Source organism: Lathyrus oleraceus, chromosome 4, assembly GCF_024323335.1.
Source record: "Lathyrus oleraceus cultivar Zhongwan6 chromosome 4, CAAS_Psat_ZW6_1.0, whole genome shotgun sequence".
Taxonomy (NCBI): Eukaryota; Viridiplantae; Streptophyta; class Magnoliopsida; order Fabales; family Fabaceae; genus Lathyrus; species Lathyrus oleraceus.
Window position 1 is genome coordinate 433,080,458 of NC_066582.1, and position 12,275 is coordinate 433,092,732.

The 12,275-nt window shown below is 35.1% G+C and overlaps 1 protein-coding gene across 1 annotated transcript; it reads right to left on the minus strand.

Moving 5' to 3' along the window:
• Nucleotides 1-11,098: 11,098 nt before the first annotated feature.
• On the minus strand, nt 11,099-11,938 carry LOC127075879 (BON1-associated protein 2). Its single transcript, XM_051017382.1, has one exon. It carries the CDS (start codon nt 11,755-11,757, stop codon nt 11,221-11,223), a length of 537 nt encoding a protein of 178 aa, XP_050873339.1. The 5' UTR covers nt 11,758-11,938; the 3' UTR covers nt 11,099-11,220.
• Between the last annotated feature and the right edge of the window lie 337 nt (nt 11,939-12,275).

The window sequence follows — 12,275 nt, forward strand, 5'->3', positions numbered from 1 at the left end:
ACCCTATTAGATTTTATTAAGTTTGTTGATATTCATTTCCCCCGCCTTAAGTATTTCTCCTCCAATTACTCAAACTTTCATAATAGATCATCCTTGGAGCTATCCAATATGGCCAATGCTCATATGCTCATGATTTTCTTAATAAGACAATTCCAACGGGAAAAACATGCTAAAACTTTTGATGACCTAAATTTAAAGCTCACAATGACCTAAGGGATCCCCTCTCAACGCCAGGAAACATTAAGGACCTTGGCGAATGATAAGGATGACTTGAAGGTCTTACTCAAGACGATGTTGGGAGAGGCATGAACTCACGTTACTACTGCCACAAAACTAAAAGGCTCTCTAGAGGAGGCCCTCAATTCTCTTAGGAGACTTGAAGAGAGAAGTATATATCCCTAAAAATGAACTAGTTTGGGTATTTGATCTATACTTTGAGCAAGTGAAGGAATATATAATCTTTCTTTAACCAGGGTTGGATTTGAGCCATATGTATTTGTTTAAGGTGGTTCGCGGAAATTAGTTGGTGGACGATGAGTAGGTTCCTCCTATTGGGGAAATCTTCTTAAATGATTCCTTGGAAGAAGATACCCTTTGCTCCGATGTGCCTTACCAATGATCACATGGCTTGTTTACTCGTGCCTCTTGCGGTCCTTTTATAATGATTCTATGTAGGAAGGTTTTCTACAACAATTTTGTAATCTTTTTCCTTTCATGGGTCTTTAATTAAATGAACAGTGTATCCTTAAGTCCTCTTTATAGACAATTTTCCATTTATATCTATAATTGTGAATTTTAGAAATGAAGACTTTCGTCTGGAAATGCCCATGTTGCTCAAAGCCCATACCTCGATGGTTCCAACATTTCTAATCGTCACAAGGTGATGGAAAGATTCACACGCGAGTATTAGTATAGGTAATCATCTTGAGGGGCGACAAGGATTCATCCACAAAGACTCAACATGTAATCATCTCGAAGGGGTGGAGGCAAGGACTCCTTCATGAGGATCTATCATGTAATCATCTTGAGGGGCGTCAAGGACTCCTTCGTGAGAATCCAACATGTAGTCGCCTAGAGAGATGGAAAAGACTCCTTCATGAGGATCCAACATGTAATCTCCTTTAGGTGTCAAAGACTCATTTGTTAGGATCTAACACATAATCGCCTCGAGGGGCGACACTGATTCCTTCTTGAGGACATGTATAAGCATTTCACTCATGGTCAGTCATTTCACTTGCATAGGCATTGTTCAAGATAAAAGGACATGTATCTTGGATTCAAAGCATTGTTGTGTGGACCTAGTGGAAGCTAGGAATTCCCAGCAACTTGAGGTTGCTCAACTAGGCTAAACCCTAATTGGTTGTTATTTTGATCTTTGTGTGTGTTTATTTTATTTTGAAGTTTCATTTGTACCTTCTCGGTGAAGCAAAACCCTAATTTTGGCTATCACTAATTGTGTATGCATCAAACCCTAATTTCATCTTGTTCACTACCATTCATTTGTGCATGATTCATTTACTTGTTCAAGCTCCACTCAAGGCCACTCGTTCTCGAGGTTTCATTGGTTGGATTGAATCCATTTCAAGTCATTGCATGTTCATCTATTACTTGATGACATCCTTTGATCCAAAGCTCATTCTCATGGCATCACAAGTCCCACTTTGCCCATTCATAATCTTTTCATCTAGTCATTGGTAATTCTTGTTTGGTCCACTCATGCTTGTCCATATGTCCACTAATCCTTCATTCAAGTCTCATTGCCTTTGGCCCACTGATCAGTGTATTTTGATGCACTTTCTTCTACTATTGTACTTAGGAAAATCTATAGTTTATTATATTATTTTTACTATTTTAGTGTATTTTAATATTTAAGTTTATTTTTGGCTTCTTTTTTTTCGTACTTTATTTTCATCATAAATAGTTATTTGATACCTTATCACTATGTAGATCATAACTTGAGCTACAAGAATCGAATTGATGCGTTCTAATAGTCGTTGGAAATATGAGAGGTTAAGCTAAACATTTCATGTTGAAGTCAGAAGATGATTCGGAGTAAAGAAGGGTGGAATAATTCGTTTTAGTTCCAGCATTAAGAAAATACTTAGTTTTTGGGCCGGTTTTGTATTGTTTCGTGTTTGTTGCTATTAGGCCTGAATTCCCTTGCTTTATTTAAACAACTTAGTAGTTTTAGGTTTGGAGGATTCAACATTCATGAAATAGAGAATAGGGCATATGAATACCATAGAGATCTAATTCCCAAAGAGTTGATCTGATGTATTCGAATTCCACTTTGAGGTTTTTTTAATTTCAATTTTATTTCGATTTCTTTTCAATTCTTCCTATAAACTCGTTTTCTTAATTTTTTATTAATTTAGTTTGCTTAATTTGATTGTTTCTTATAGGATAGAGTTGATTAAATTTGATTGTTTGTATGATCCTTGACTATAGTCACGTTAGCGTAGCTTTTACGTTATCGTGTTTGATTAAGTCACATTTGCTTAATTCGCGTCTGCTTAAATCCGTTTGCTTAATTCGAAAATTAGGAACATACAACATATAATACCAATTGCACTTGTCAGTGGGTATTGTAATCGAATAGGATCGAATCCCCTAGGGAATTGAAATTATAAGAATCGATGATAAGTCGAAATCGATATACTAGATTAACTTATTTATCAATTTTGCTTTTACCTTTAATTATCTTTGATTTAAGTTCTGAATCTTAAAAACCCCATTCTTTTCATTTGTTTGCTTACAACATTCAAGAGTCCTTGTGATACGACATCCGGGTGTCGCTTCCATTTTACTACACTTTTAAACTCATTTTTGACCCGTGTGCGACATCAAATCAAATTGGCATTGTTGCCGGGGACTCTTGTAGATTTTAACCATTATTATAGTAATAAGTGTTGCATTTAAGCATTTTTTGCCCTAGCTTTCTTGCGTTCTTGATCCCTAGGATTTTTCTAGTCCTTATCTTTGTGTATGGATTTCCAACTATTTTCTCCCCGACTAATTCAGTTGATAAAAGTTTACTTTGATTAACCAAATTCTTTGAACTGTGCTAATTCCACAAGCCTGTTCAAGTGATCAAAAGATCCTTGATCACTTGATAGGGAAAGTCCCTTGTGTTCAAGTTGCACTGGATCTCAAGAAGCTTAAGACTCAAGATCATTGCACAACCTACAGTAGACTTCAAGCCAGTACATGGCATTCATATTGCATACATAATGGACTACTATCAAGCACAACAAAGGTGTATCAACACTTGTCAATCATGATTCAAGTTTTGTGCCATGAGCCTTAAGCAATAGAGAAGGGGTGAGAGAAAGCATTCCTATCCGCATTCTGGATATCTTTGGGTAAGGGCAAATGACCTAGTTGCTCATCGTATTCACCTCTATTCATAGACTTTTGTACAATTTGAATCAAATGATTGTCAAGTCTCTTTCTTCAAAGCAACACTTTATCACAAGATGCAACGAGGAGATTCAACTTCAACACTCGTCAATTATGATGCAAATTGTGCGTCATGAGCCTTAAGTAGTAGAGAAGGGGTGAGAAGGAACATTCTTATCCTCATTCTGAATATCTTTGGGTACGGGACGAAAGACCCAGTTTCTCATCGTATTCACCTCTATCATAGACTTTAGTGCAATTTAAATCGAATAATTGACAAGTCTTTCTACACAGACGTGACATGCAGACTAAAGATCAAGCTCTCAACCTTGTAGGGTTTCTTTTCCCCTTTCCTTTCTTTGTACAGTAAAATTAAAACCGTTTTGTGAATAAACTAAAAAAATTAATAATACGATTAGAATTGTATGCCACGAGCCTTAAGCAATGGATAAAGGGTGAGAAGGAGCATTCCTATCCTCATTCTGAATATCTTTAAGTACGGGACGAATGACCTAGTCTCTCATCGTATTCACCTACATTCATATACTTTAATATTGTTCAAATTAAGACTTTCTTTTCAGAATAAAATCAAACTTAACTCATCAAACTCATTTTTTCCTTTGGGCATCATTTTCTCTTCAAACTTGAAAGGACGTGTTACTTCCGTTCTACCGTGAACGAATCTTAACCCTCCATACGTGAGCATACAAGTAATGTTTAACTACTATAGTGCAATCCAAGCACATCCGTTCTATCACAAACAAACACTTAAGTCTCTCATGCTCGAGCATACAAGCAAGTTGGTTGTAGAACGTGAACGTTAACAATGTTCATTAAAAATAACTAACGTATCTGTATTTTCTACAATTAACTACGGAACTCTGGCTTTCTCATTGCAAGATGAGAATACGTAGGCACAAGGATGCGAATCCTTGACGAGCATATTTATTATTTATCCTTTCACTCACCTTTCACCATTCATCATTCAACATTAAATAGTTTCATCCTCAATGATATACTTTCTCTTTGAACCAAATACACAGTTTATTTGACTTCCATACACACTTTTGGGCCAATAACCAATGTCAGCCTCTGAACCAAGAGCCTTTTGTTTATCTTGTCGACAAACTATTCCTTTATTTACTTACCTTGTAAGCCCTTCGATAGGAAAAACCCCTTTGTTTTAGCTTGATGCCACATATCCTCGTTGGTTCACACATACCTACCCTATGGATTCAAACAACATTATCCTTTGGTTCAAACCATACCTTTATCACAACTTCTTTCATCCATCTTAGTTCTACGAACTACGAAGCTCTGATTTCCTTATTGCACTATGAGGATACGTAGGCACGAGGGCCCTAATCCTTGGTGAGCATCCTAATTATTAAAACCTTTTTCCCCTTTCGTGATTAATCTTTAGATAGTAACACTTATTCTTGCATAGAACAATCAAAATGGTTCCCATCGAGTACAACGGATGTGAGAGATACTAATATCTTCCCATTGCATAACTGTCTTCCTTACCCTTTTTCTCTTTCCCCGTGTTTTATCGATATTTTCCGTTTTCTTCGGGAATAAATAAAGTTTGATGGCGACTATGTTGTATCTTTGAGCGTGCGATGCGCTCGAGTATATTTCGCGTAGTTTCAGGCGGTAATGACTCCTTCATGAAAATCCAACATGTAATCTCCTCGAGGGGTGGCAAAAATTCCTTCGTGAAGATCTAACATGTAATCGCCTCGAGGGGCGACTAGGATTACCTCCCGATGATAAAACATGTAATCGCCTCGGGAGGCGGACTTCAAGGCGGTCTCAATACAATTCCTTTGCTCCTAGACATCATGCAAGGTGACTTAACAATAATCGAAAACTTATATAACTAAAGTGAATGCCTCATTAAAAATCGAGTGTCATCCATCAGAAGAAGAGTTTCCCACAAAAACGTTATTACCCTTAAAAGAATGGTTGAGAATTGAATTTGCCTAAACAAAATAAAACACCAAACAATCCTATTAGGAATAGAATTTTAACTGATCTTTATGGAATTGAGCGTGCCTTGTGTTTTGTTCAGGTCTAGTCGGTTGATAATTTGTTTACTAATCATGATTTTTCCATAACAATTTGTTATATAGTTTTTAGGTTTGTTTGATGTTTTGAGGACTTTGGCGGGATAAGAAAGTGGTATAGGTATGCCATTGATTTAACATGCGATGATTTGGACTATCTGGAAAGCGCGTAATAATATTATTTTTGTTATAAAAATCCTCTTCTTAGAATCTGAGGTGAACACAATTATTTGTATTTCTTGAAAGAAGCTTTTGTCTCATTTTTAAGATATCTCTTTCTTCTTTAAATATTGGGACTATAATCTGCTTGTGTGCTTAGGCCTACAAGGGTGCGTTGGTTGCCAACTCGCTTTTCTATCTACTTTGGATGTCTCTCTAGCCTCCCATCAATTTGTGGTTTGGTAGTGATCTTCTTTGCTTAATTCTTGATTTTTTTGGTGTCATTTTTGTTTGAACTCGGTGATTTGATAATGATTTTCTTTGAATGTCCATACTCAACTTACTTCACGAGTAAATTTCTCTAACTTATTGCAAATCAGAATCTTCGAATTAAATTAAATTTATTGGTTAAATTAACTTTCTCTTAAACTAAGTTGATCTTCACTCGTGCGCACACACAAACATATATATATATATATATATATATATATATATATATATATATATATATATATATATATATATATATATATATATATATATATATATATATATATATATATATATATATATATATATATATATACTCTTCCATCGGATTACGTGATGATTCAAGTGTACACTACATGTTACATATCCATATCCAGTCGTTCTACACATGTTCAAAGTGTTCTCAGATGGATCAGAATAACGGGTAAATGACGGGTATCTCTGATTAATATAATCCCATGGGTAGGCTCTACAGTTGATAGGTCCCTAGAGTCACAAATATTTCTTGAGATCGTCACTGCCGTGACGAAGACTCGTCGGACAATAATATCCTTAAGAAGATCTCGTCTAGGTGAGGTCTTCGTATTGTCCCAACAAGGAAGGCACCATAGGGATTCTACTACACGACTCCCGAGTCTAGGGTTCTAACAAGGTTCTTAGAGTCATAGATCGAGGTTGGAAATATTACTGTAAGTTAACACACAATGAAACCCCGTCTTCATATTAACCCAACAAGTCTGAAACTTTGTAGGTTAACACTACATAACCGCCGGGTAGAGTGGGTTAAAAGGTCCCTAGAGTCACCGATCCAACTTGAAAATACTATCGTCGTGACGAAGACTCGTCGGACAATAATATCTTAAGAGAATCTCCTTTAGGCGGGGTCTTCGTATCGTCCCAACAAGGAAGACTCCTTGTGGGCGTCCACTACGCAACCACCAACTTAAACTTATGTTTTTTCTCAGACTCGGGTGGAGAGCCTATCTCACAAAGTACCACCAATCAGAGAATCCCAATAATACATAGCCAATAAAACGCCAGACAATAATTATGACAGAATAATAATAACAGAATAAATAACAAACAAATAACAAGATTAACACACAATACATCAACTGAACTAAATTAGGCTTAACTCTCTTTTGCTTGGAGCTCGTCCCCAGCAGAGTCTCCATCTGTCACATCTCGAAAAATACGATTCCTCGTAATGGTCGTGAAAAAATATTATGTTCGAACAGAGTCGCCACCGAACTTTATTTATCCCAATAAAGGAATAGGAAAATATCGACAAAACCTTTGAAAAAGGAATAATGGTCGTCGCAACCATATTCGGGTTCGGGAGTTGATTACGCAAGGGGAAGGTATTAGCACCCCTCACGTCCATTGTACTCAACGGGAACCTTTTAGTTCAATTTTTTGATTTGAGTGTTGTTTGTTATCTTTGGGTTATAAATATATTGAAAATAGAAATGGATGGGAATCTCAGAAAGGGAAAGTGGAGGTTTTTTATTAGTGTGCTCGCGAAGATACAACAATCTCCTGCCTACGTATCCTTATGGTGTAATAAGGAAATCAGAGCATTCGTAGTTCGGGGAACTACGGTTGGTTGGTGTCTTTTAAGGAACGACTATTTTAGATCGCATTCTAAAGGCTAAATGTTGGCTTGTCTACTCTCGGTGGAGGCTTAAGCACTAGTTTGTTGTGCGCGTTAGAAGAGATTAAACAGTGTTCTTTCTGAAAAGAATTTTGATCACACGAGGGTGACAAGTTGGATTAATAGGTTTGACGTTTTGTTTGATTGGTTTTGATCGCACAGGGGCGAGAAAGATATATATTTGATGTGTTGAGATATTTTTGTTGGATGATGATTACTCGGATATTCGAGTAAGACAACTCGTATCCTAATAGTCGAGGAGAGGAATCGAAGGCTCTAGACTATCTCCCTTTTCATCCTTTATTATGAAAGAAGTTGATAATAGTTAGGGTATTTTGAATGGATGACGATTACTCGGAAGGTCGAGTAAGACAACTTGTATCCTAATGATCGGGAAAGGGAATAGAAGACTCTAGACCACTTTCTTTTTCATCTTTACCTATAAAAGGAGTTTGATAAAATTAAGGTGTTTTGAATGGATAACGAATACTCGGATAGTCGAGTAAGACAACTCGTATCCTAATAATCAGGAAAGGGAATAGAAAACTCTAGATCGCTTTCTGTTTCATCTGAGTAATTATGAAAATAAGGTTGTGTATGGTTGATGTGTTTTTAGGATAAACGACAAGTGCTCGAATGGCTAAGTAAGACAACTTATATCCAAGCATTTGAGGAGAGGAATCGAAGGCTCAAGACCGTCTCCTTTTTCGTATAGTTTATTATGAAATGATTTGATTAAGTCACAAGTTTGTGGGAAAATGACAATTGTTTGACTAACCGAGTAAGAGAACTCGTATTCAATCAATTGAGGAGAGAAATTGAAGACTCAAGGTCATCTCCCTTTTCGTTTCTTATTATCAAATGATTCGATTTGTTTGTGCTTAGGTGGATAGAAGTGACGACTATTTGACTAACCGAGTAAGAGAAATCGTATTCAAATAATCGAGGAGAGGAGTTGAAAACTCAAAACCACCCCCCTTTTTATTTCTAAGTGAAATGGTATTTGATTGTGATTGGGTATTTTGATTTGGTTTGAATAAAAATACTTGATGTTGGATCGAGGTTTTGAATTTGTGTTTATGAATGAAATGAATTTTTTTAGTGAATCGATCATTTACTCGATTATTTAATAACCGAATAGGTCTCATTGTAAGGAAGCCCGAGAGTAAGCTATGTGAGGTTGATGGCGATGCTAAGAGCAATCGACTTACGAAGGTGTGGGAGATGGGCTCGATTGAATCGAGAATTGAGTTTTTTTAAATGGTTTAATGATTTGATGATGAAATGGTTTAGGAAATGATTATGACATAAGTCGATTAATTTTTTTAATTAACAAAATCAATTGATTAAAATTTAATTAAACCAATTAATATAAGTGCCAGTCTTATATTGCAATATGAAGTGACATTCATACAACTATTACATTGAGGATATTCCAACTTCACCCTCCAACGGATCTATTTCTTCCTATATAAATAGGTATTTGAAGATTGAAAAATAACTGACGATTTGCATAGAAAAACATACACCAGGAACATATGTGAAATAAGTGTTTCTCACACTCATACACTTAAAACATCTTCCTTGAATATACTTGTTAAGCGTAATATTTGAGTCAAACTTGTGTATCTGCTTTTTGAAGCAACTTGTAAACACAAACTTTGTTATCTTAACCTTTGGTTAATTTTCTTGAGAGACTAAATATAGTCAGATTTCTCAAGAAGTCATTGACAGTTAGTTAGTCTTTGAAGTTTCCTTGAGAGACTAGGGTATACTCACAATTTCTCAAGAAGTCTTAGACTGTGTGCCTTTGAGTTTATTATAATCATATTGATTATTAGATTACGCCCTTATTGAGAAGGCGAAATCACTCAGACGGGTGGACTGGACGTAGCTTCGTTAACAACAAAGCAAGATAAAAATACTTGTGTTCTTATCTTTATCATTATCTTTAATGTTTAAGATATTACATTGCAAAACTTTTTAAATCCATAAATTTAATTCAAACCTCTCATTTATTGTGTTTCTTGCACCTTTAAATAACGCCATCCGAAACGAATTATTTAAGGGATATGTCCCAACACAACCACATTCTACAATATGCGGGTGACATAATCCTATAAGGAGAAGGCTAATGGAAAAACTGTTGGAGCTTTAAGATGATTTTAAAAAGCTTCTAACTTGTCTCGGGTGTGAAAGTCAATTTTTTTATGAGCAAGATGTTTGGAATTAATCTTAATGACGGTTTCATGGAGGCAACTTCATCGTTCCTTTCATGTAGCATAGCTAAATTTCCATTCATGTTCCTTTGATTACCTATAGGAGAAAACCCTCATCGTCGGGACACCTGGAAATCGATAATTTTTGCAATGAAGAAAAAATTTCAAATTGAAATGGAAGAAATATCTCTATAGGAGGTAGATTAACAGTCTCCCACTCTACTTTTTCTCCTTCTTCAGAGCTCTAAAAAGCATATTGAGAGAATTAAGAAAAATTCAAAGAAACTTTTTGTGAGGAGGCAATTCTGATTCAAAAAACATGTGTTGGATCCGTTGGAGCCATATTTGCGCACTAAATAATAAGGGATGTCTAGGAGTGAAAGATTTGGAACTCTTTAATCTGATTTTTTTAAAAATAACCACTTATTTTCAAGAATAATACAAAAATAACCACAATTTCAAATTATTTACCAATATAACCATTTTATTTTAAAAAATGAACCAATGCGTTATGGCTGAATTTGTACTCATGTGCAACTGTAATTGACGCATGCATGTAAAATATAAGAGCATGTGTCACTACAATTGGCGCATGAATGTAAAATGTAGGAGCATGCGTCACTGCAATTGGCGCATGCATGCATGCGCCAATTGCAGTGACACATGCTCCTACATTTTACATGCATGCGCCAATTGTAGTGGCGCATGCTCCTATATTTTACATGTTTTTACATGCATGAGCCAATTACAGTGGCGGATGCTCCTACATTTTACATGCATGCGCCAATTGTAATGACGCATACTCTAACCATCTCACAAACATGGTTAGTTTGGTAAATAAATTAAAAACATGGTTATTTTGATATATAATTTTAAAAAATTAATTATTTAAAAAAAAAATCCTTTAATCTACCACTTTTAAATAAATGGAAATGACATTTCCTAATTAACAAAAACACATTTTGGATTAATCCATTAAAATTCAAATATATGGCCCAGTGCATCATATATCTATGGAACAGAGACGTTTTAGCGTATATTGAAGACTAAGCTCACATTTCTCTTATCAATAATATTTTCTTGCTTATAAAAAAACAAACCTTTTTTAATTATAAATCTTACACTAAAAAATAGCAAATTCATTCAACTATAAATTTGCACACAAAAAATTACAAACTAACTACTCAAACTCCATTACACCTTATGACTAGAGTTATTGTAGCAAAAAAAAATTAAATAACTTTTTTATTTATTTATACTAATATTTTAGTTTTGTTTTCTCACTATTCATTGTAGAATTAAGATCAATATCAACTTTGGCACAAATATTTCAAAATATCAAATTTTATCCTCTTAAATTAATCTCAATTTGGAAAATTTTACAAAAGAATATACTTGCATTAAAACTCACTTCATTTAATTTAACAAAAGTATATAAAATCAAATATCTTTAAATAATGTTAGGGTAGTTCCACCAAAACGGAATACCAACAACAACACCATTAGAGTTCTTGCCACCAAAATCCATTCCAGTCAAACGGTCACTATAATTCTTTCCATTCACCACAGTTTCCTTTTCCGCCACCGTAACTGAAATTTTCTCCGGCACAACCACCCTCACACCAAAATGAATAACTCCATTTTTCTTCCCTTCCCAATCCCTCAATCTATAGCTCAAAACTTGCATACAGTTTTCCGATTCGATGCCGCTGAGAAAGTCCGCAACCGCGATTCTCGCCACTCCAATAGGCCGAACACTTTTGAATCTCTTGCATTGCACTTCAAACGTGATTGACCTTGCATGCAATGGCATGTCCAACAAAAACATCTCATCCCATGAAAGAAAACTCGATTTGTTATCTTTCACAGTTTTTGTCGTGTAACAATCAAGAGACTCACCTCGAACGACAACATATGCGTCCTCGGTTACATGAATGTTTTCACCTGATATAACTGTGATTTCTAGTGTGCGTGAGGTTAAACCCATAGTAGAAAATTTAACGTTGTTGTTTACGAAGATATATTTGTTACGTCCTTGAGTTTTGTTGTGAAGGAATTGAGGTGGTTATGTTGTTAGTTGTTTGTGTGAATATATAATAAGGTGAGAATTTGAAATGGAAATTGGTGAGAAAGAGGGAGAGAAAGAAAGAGTGTAATTTGGGTGGTTGTTTCATTGTATTTGAATGTTTTTATTTGAAAAAAAAGTAACATGTGTTATTGTTGGATTTTGACTTCTGACTTTGACTTGGTATTACTCTTCGCTGTTGGATGCATCAAATGAAATTATATTGAAATACCGACAGTTTTACGCGGAATTGCAAACAGTTGAGCCGCGGCATTTAATTGTTAGTAATAAAATTAAGGTTTAAATAATATTTTAGTTCATGTAAATTTCTATGTTTTTGTTTTTCGTTCTTGAATTTTTTTTAATAAAGTTTTTATAGGTTGGATTTCATTTAAGTCTAAAATTATTTATGCTTAAAAATTAAAATTCCTACAATTATT